Below are 8,016 nucleotides of genomic sequence, written 5' to 3' on the forward strand. Positions count from 1 at the left end.
TTTCTACTTCCTACCGAAGTCGCTATGGGTAACTATCAGCGCGGAAACGAACCGGTACAGTCTCCAGCAAGTCGACCGACGTGCTCAAGCCATTCTGGAGAAGTTCGGAGGCCGCCGAAAAAAGGAGCAGACGCTGACGCAAATTCGCCGACGCTTGAAAGCAGCGTCAGGATACGAGACTCATGAGATCCTGCACGTCATTGGGTTGCTTATCGCACGGATGTTGTGCCCCCAGAAGCGACGTTTCGCTGCGCATTAGTCTATGGTAGAAGACGGTGCTGTACCAGCAGGAACCTTTGGACGATTCATGGGAAGAAATAGATGCCAAGACATATTGCGAGACTTACATTTTGTGGATAACGAATCGGAGCCTACGCGTGATAAACTCTGGAAACTCCGTCCAGTTGTTGACAAGCTGCAGCAGCGCTATCTCTCAGGATGGACCCTCCCGTCCGTTTTTTCGTTTGATGAAGGCGTTCTTCCCTCAACGTCGAAGCGGAATACAACCCGTATGAACATGCCGGACAAGCCCCACCGCTACGGATCTAAAATGTATATGGTGTGTGACTCACGAAGCGCGTATTGTCACAGGTAATATATTTTACGTCATAGCTTACGCCTATATATTTGTCACTGACTTGTATGTCGTAACTTACCAGATTTGAAATGTACGTGGGCAAGCGTGATGCTAGCGGCTCTGAGAAAGCTTCATTTGACCACAACGCCGGTGCTGGAGCAGTCGTTCGCAACCTGCAAATTTGGCTTCAGGGTTCAGACGCTCGGCGACCGTGGCACACAGTAGTTGTTGACAGATTCTACCCCTCGATCTTGCTGGCAATTGAGCTCCTCGCAATGAACGTGTATGTCATCGGCACGATTATGACCAACCGGCTCGGCTTCGACCAAAAAATTAAAGATGTACGCAAGACACGTCCCGCGACAATTTCCCATGGAGAATATACGTTTTCGCGCTCTGTGGCCGTGCCCAGTATGATTGCGTTCAAGTGGTGGGATAAGAAACCAGTTCATTATCTTTGCACGGGCTCTTCGATTGCAAAGGAGAGTGTGAAAAGAAAGATCAAGCGTGTTGGCGAAGTGACCGTCTCGTGTCCGGCAGCAGTGAAGGACTATCAACGCTGGATGGGCGGAGTTGACGTTCATGACCAACTCCGCCTCCAGAAATACTCCCTGCAGACTTCTACGAGGTTCCGGAAATACTACAAGAGCTTGTTTTTGGGAATCGTTGACCTGGCACTTGTGAATGCCTCTATTTCACACCGAGAGACGGCAAGAATCAACAGAACGGCGGCGATACCTCGTGGCATGTGGTATGGCATCCTTCAGAACCAGCTTTTGCAGCTCAGGGCTGAAGATTTTGCTGGTGTGATTCCAACCCCGCCTCCAAATACCAAACGCAAGCGGACACCCCTCCGTATAACCCACGCGCCCGAGCAAGCTGACGATTGGGTGACTGTTAGTGGCGTTCAGAAGCGTCGCCAGCGGTCTTGTAAGGTGTCGCACTCTTACGAACGGACCGAAAGAAGAAATCGTTTGCGACGACGTTCTTTTGTGAGCGGTGTTCTGTGGATGATGCTAAGTGCTGGTTGTGCAACAAAATACGCCGTGAGTACAAGGGGGTAGCAAAAACCTGTTTTGCCATTTGGCACGACGAGTTTGGTTGTGGGCAAGCGATTCCATCTACGCTGGGAAAGCGAGTAGTCCTGCGTCGTCCGGGCCAGAAAGCAGGTGAGAGAAAGAAGACACGTCGTGAACTCCAGCTGCAGGACGGAGATGAGGAAGGAGAGAACGAAAATGAAACGCTGTAATAATAGCTGGATGATCTGTTGAGTGCAAGCTTTGATGAGTGTTCACCAGGAAACGATCGTAATGCACATTTTACTGAGCCACTGCACCTCTTATGCTCATAATCTGGACACATTGAACTCTTTTTGTACTGAGCTTTTTATGACACGTGGTCACTTACGACATGCAGTAGCTGATCAAAAGTGAAAAGTAGTTACATTTACGACATTGCTGGGAAAACCTGCTGAGACTTTATAGACTGGTCCATGGTCTTACTATGCACACTTTACAAATTCGAAGTGAAACGGAAAGTCGTAAGATACGACTTTGTAGTACCGTGAATAAGGCGTTTCGTGCTCTCAGATTCGGGATTGGAGGGGTTAAGGTTGAATCCACGCCTCCAAGAAGGGCGACAGTGCCTTAACTGCCATTTTTTGTCCTACTAATTTCTTCCGACGCGAAGCGGCACTTCAGTCTCTTTCTCAAGTCTTTCAAGAGTTAGTATGCGACCGGACGTCTTTGTTCTCTTCCTCTTCCTTCTTTTGCTCGGTCGTGGTGCAGGAAGCACCAAAATCGCTTGGTGCACAATTTCAGAGATCTTGACGAACGCTGTTTTGCAGTAAGATTGAGGCAAACCATTTCGCTTGAAGTTGACCAACCTGACGTGCATGTTAGGACGTGAAAGCGGGAAACTTTCACAGCTGCGAAATGAAGCGCCACAACCACCCCTCACCTACACACACCGCACACGAGCTCAGCAATCTGCTGTGCCTTGTGCTAGACATATTGCCGTCCGGCAGGATGACCGGTCACCTGTCGCTGGAGGATCTAGTCTCTAATGCCATTTTCGGCACTCTTCGAAAGCATTGGAGGCGGCCCACGACGCTTGGGCTCGTGAGGATTGTTTTTACGCGCAGCAGCCACGTATTTCTTTAGCGTACTACGCACGGTCTTCAGGAGAAGCGAAAGTGTGACCAGAGTATAAACTGCTGGAGGAGATCAGGTAAAAGTATGATAGCTCAATATCAATTACGATCGTCTAGCTTAATACAACAGGTTAATATAATCGAGCCTACGAAACTGGTCGAGGATACGAAACTGACACTTTACTTTATCGACTCAGGTAACAATCGCGCAATTGGGGGGGGGGGCACACCGCCAATGAATTAAAATTGGTTAGGCTGTCCAGCCAGTCTCCCAGTATAATATGGAAACTATTGCAATGTAAACTGCAGTGGATCAAACTGGTGCCAATCACTCGTCTTCAGCCTTTGCTCTAAATCCGTCTCGGATCCACAAGTGTGCTTACAGCCTATTGAAGAAGGCACTGGAATCCTTCACTCTTTTTCCCCTGAAAACTGGAGGAGCCACCAGCCGACACATCGAGTATCTTGGCGAGAACATCGGTCGGCTCGATATCCTTGTCTAGCCACTCCTGGAACTGGTTTTTTTCTGCAGTCGCATCGCTTTTTGGTACAACTAAGGTAGCGATCTCGCTCCCACTAGCATCTCCGCAAGATTATTCTCGCCACCAAAACCCTTCGCTAAGGCTCCGATCAGAGTTTCGTCTGCATTTTTTGCAAGGCTGAATAGCAGGATTTATTCCTTCGGTATATTCGTGTTCCGGCTGAAAACGACTGAAGCATCGATGTTAAATTGTAGGAGCTTGAAAACGTCCTCCACGGACACGTCGCGTTTGAGCCAACCATCCAATTGTTCCTTTGTATTCTTGTCGCGAGCTTCTCAAGAGGCGTTATTCTTTTTTTTTCAAAGCAGACGCGATGGCCTTTGCCATCTCGTCTTCGCCATAATTGGCTGTCAGTGTACCAAGCAACGTCACTTGGCTCTCCGGGTTCTTCGTGTTGATTTCCGCTAGATATTTCTGGAATGTCTTTTTGTTTCTGCGCATCAGATCTCCATGGACATTATCGTCCAGCTTGAGCAGCAGCATGACTCTGGCCAGCTCCAAGTTAATGCGATGCCACTTCCCGAGCAGCCCCCTCTCCAATTGCTCGGCCTTCCTTCTCGTAGCGAGTTTGTGATATTTCGCTTTCGATAGAAGACCAACCAAGGCGGCGTCACCTCCAAACCCTTTCGCTAACGTTTCGAGTAGAGTAGGTTCAAGAGGCGGATTCTCACGGTGAAACTTCGCAACGTAGTCGTATAGTGCAGCTAGGCTTTCAATTGCGACTGCTTGATTTCTGTAGTAGGTCTAGAAAGAAGACACACAACTGGAGGTACTCCATTAAGCTTCTGCCAAGTGTATTGGTCTCCACTGCGCAAAATCTAGACTGACTAACTGATTTTTTGTCTGTATTATACGTAAACATACTCTGTTTACTCGGCAATACATACCCTGTATATATTGCCCGTCTGAGTCCCAAGGTACTACGAAGACTACTCCGTTAGCGGCTCTCGCTGTTTCAGAGTTGTTCACCCGTTTCAAAGCTGGACGCAGCATCTGAAGGGCGTCGATACCAGTAGAGTTCTTGACGTCGAGAAGACACTGCGCCTCGTCGATGGCCACCACGAGCACCGGCCTCTTCTTTAAACTCCTTAGCACTACGTGGACAGACGTACAAAACTGCTGCATCAAATTGATTGCCTGCATCCTTGAGACAGTTGCCTTCTGACGTGCTCTCTGCTAATTTGTGAGTTTACCAGAACCCCCGACCGATACTGTATTGTGGAAAATGTTGGATCGCAGAGCTTCAAGTATTCTGCCTTACAAGTCCGAAGGAGCTTATCTCGGTATTTCGATCTTCGGTGTCGATCAAGTGTCACTCATCTTGGTCCAAGTCAGCGAGGAGGAAGACGCATCGACTGTGTTGGCGTTCAGAAGCCTCGATCCGAGCGAGGTCTTCAAGGCGAATCACCCGCTTCACGGCGTTCCTCCGCACGAGTTATTCGACTGTCCATAAGTGCGCGTGAGCGGATAACTCCTGAATGGCCTGCCCAGTGTGCCGTGCTGTCGAATGTGGCAGGAACGAGTGATCAGGACAGCGCGCTTGACTGGTTGTTATGCGTGCGGGGGATGTTCGCGCCGAGTACCGACTTAGAAGATACTAGTATCCGCTGGCCTGGTCTTTCAGTGGGGTTGGTTGGACATCTAAATACTGCGTGGTTAGATAAGAGAGCCCGAATTGAGTACGACCTCAAAAACCGCGAGCACGATGAACCAAGGCGCCTCGCACGAGTGCTTTCGAGAGAGAAAGTGAGTATAACTGTTTCGCCATACTCAAAGGAGACAAGAGGCATTGCTTGGCACTTAGTTGGCTGAGACTGGTCTACCGAATCAGTAAATTTCAATGGTTGGAGTTGAGCTGAAGCTACCCCTTTCAACCAATCAAAATTCTGGGCGGGTACTTTAGTCGCGCGTCGTTATTTTATTATAAACAAGGATAATTTTCAGACAGACAGACACCGGGCGGATTTCACCGTCGTTGTTTGTACTTTACTAAACCGTGCATAAGCACGTGGAAGCTCTGGATTTTATCGCAAGTTAATTACTTAGTAATAATTACAAACGCTCCGTTTGAATTGATGTCGCTCGAAGGTTAGCCTAACGCACTTTGCTGGATACGCTTGATCGAGCTGGCTGTCCTCAGTTCAAGCGCTCAGAGAGCTCGCCATCAGTCTACGCAAGCGTCGAGGCGGCGGTAGAGGCAGCAGCACCGATAAGCGCTCTGTGTTGAACTGGCTACGCAGCTTGAGTGGCGCAGAGCTGGCGTCTCTTCGCTGCGTGGAGGACGTAGGTTTCGTCAAGACGCTGCTGCACATGGCTGCGTGTTCCAGAGCTTCAGTAGGAGGTGGTACGTGTGTACAGGAGCTCCAGCTATTGTCACATACGCTTAGTGATACTGGTAGCGTCCAGAATAAGCGCGTAGCAGCCAAGACGCCTCCCAGATCCGCTGCAAGGTGAGGAATACGAAGGATTGGGACTGTTTGGAGCGGTTTTGCTGAAATTTGTGATGATTTGCAGGGCGTTTGTGAAGCGACCAGTGGTGCGTACGAAATATGGAGATATAGTGGGAAGTTTCCATACTCAGGAGTATGAGGAAGGCAGCAAGAAGGTGGTGATAGGCATGAGTGTGCTTAATACGCTGCAGTCGTGCGATACGGTGGCTCTATCGATGGAGTTTTTATCCAAGAAGGAAGGAGATGTTTCTGTTGAGTTTGTACAGTTGATGGAAGTGATTTCCAAGGGTGGATTTCTGATGGAATGTCCGGAGGATGTTACGTTGAAGCATGAGACAAAGGTGCTGCTTTGAGAGTGAAATGGATGACAAGAGGGGACACTGATACTAATTCTTGACTATCTTGTGTTGGTTGTGGCAGTGGCTTAAGGAGCAAGGACATTGTTCATTACAAGCTCTGTTCATGAATGAAATTGTGGGTATTTCTTGCTGCTGTGAGAATTAATAATTTAGCTGAAGTTCTGACTTGTATTCTGCTATACGTTCTTCATCTGGAGCTCAATATTTGGGCATTTTGAAAGCAGTATAAGAAAGACGTGAGCGTGAAGATTCCTATGCAGGGGATCGCGTCTAAGTTTATTTTGTGCGCGAGTGGGAGGTGGCAAGGGTGAGACAGAAAACTGAAGCGTTGAAAGTGTTGCGTGATAAGACGTTTTCGCACATTTGCGACCTGGAGAAGTCAATGCCGAGTAATTCTTCTGCAGTAGCCAAATGTTTCGGTCTTCATTAGCACGTAAATTCCCTTTCTAAGTTGTATACCGCATTGTTTCTGCTAGTGATTCCTTGGTGGGTTTGAAATATTGAAGAAATTCCAGTGTCAGAGGTTCCATTGCTTCATCGTTTTCACTCGAGTCACCGCGACGTAGAAAGAGGTTTTTTGTGGATTACGACGTGTCGGATGCCGTAAGGGTCCAAGAACCATTCGATCAACTGTTAATCCTTGACACTTGTCACTAGTAAGGGAAAAGGCTGGTATGAGCGGGATTTGGGTGACTGTGACGCTGAAAGCGCGTGTAGTCATGTCAATTTTGACTCCTTTTTCCGTACGTAGTACCACAGGGACGATGCCGTCAGAAAATCTAGGGAAATATATCCGTATCGTGGTTTAACAATTTGATGTAGATAACTTCCGGCGGTAGCGAGTGAATTCTGTACACCAGACCATCATGTGTTTCGGTCCGGGTAGTGTCGTTCGAAGAGCAATGGAAGTCAGCAACAAATCCAATTGAGCCGTTCGAGAGTTTCATGAATTGGGAAACGTTTTTAGTGCACTGTACGGGCATTCCTTTTGCTACAGAAAGTAATAGCGGCATATTTCCGGTTTTGTCGTCGCGAATCATTCGTAAACTCTGTTGTCGCTCTGGAGATAATTCAACTTTTCCTTGAGAAATGATTGCAGAGAATTGATGAATAATCTGGTTATTGGCTCGGCAGAATTGGACAACAGAGTCGGCGTTAAACTCAGCTCGTAGTACATTTGAAGTAACAATTATGGGAGAAAAAGACGTGTGGCTAGGATCATTGTTCTTCCAGTTTTCAGTAAAACAATCATCATTGACATAATTGATGTCTTCTTCGCGATAATCCCCATATCTCCAGCGGTCGAGAAAAGTGCTCCATTGGGAATCTGTACGATGCCGCATATTTTCTTCCAACATTACAGCAGTTGTCACACTTTGATAGATAGTAATCCCACGAGTCCGTGCTAGATATTCTTCAGTATCATTCCGGCAAGGTGGTGTTGCTATAAAAGCAGGATATCCTGCTATCGGAAGTTGTTGGAGCCAGTCGCCAACTAGTAAGAAATCAATACCGCCAAAAAGTTTATCAGGCTGATTCAGAAGAAGTCGGAGCTCGGTGTCAATCATTCCTAGGAGCTTCACATCTGTAGTTGAAATTTCGTCCACTATCAGTAGTCGTAGTTGAGCAAAACGCTCACGTTGCTCCAGACTCGGCTGCGTACGCTTTTTTTTTGGCTTCAATCCCCATCCAAACATCTTATGAATAGTTTGTCCTCCAGCGGCTTCGGCTGCGACACCTTGATAAGCAACAGTGGCACTGCATAAGGATATCCCCAACTTTTGGCAAGTGCTTGCAATGCATGAATAACAGCACTCTTTCCTGATCCTGGTTTTCCACCGAGAAAAGCTCGTAGCGGTTGCTGTCCGGGCTGATTGCGAAAAACTGAATTAATTTTTTTTTCCAGCAAGAACGAAAGCTTTTGTGCTGCCTCCGA

At 47.8% G+C, this 8,016-nt stretch overlaps 1 protein-coding gene across 1 annotated transcript; it reads left to right on the forward strand.

The window, feature by feature from the left end:
• Positions 1–4,976: 4,976 nt before the first annotated feature.
• PITG_13471 (uncharacterized protein) lies at positions 4,977–6,074 on the forward strand (the record flags this gene model as incomplete). The annotated part of the gene is made up of 3 exons (XM_002899652.1): positions 4,977–5,017; positions 5,512–5,721; positions 5,786–6,074. 3 exons carry the CDS (start codon positions 4,977–4,979, stop codon positions 6,072–6,074), a joined length of 540 nt encoding a protein of 179 aa, XP_002899698.1.
• Between the last annotated feature and the right edge of the window lie 1,942 nt (positions 6,075–8,016).

This window comes from Phytophthora infestans, genomic scaffold (assembly GCF_000142945.1).
Source record: "Phytophthora infestans T30-4 supercont1.29 genomic scaffold, whole genome shotgun sequence".
In the NCBI taxonomy this organism is placed as follows: domain Eukaryota; phylum Oomycota; class Peronosporomycetes; order Peronosporales; family Peronosporaceae; genus Phytophthora; species Phytophthora infestans.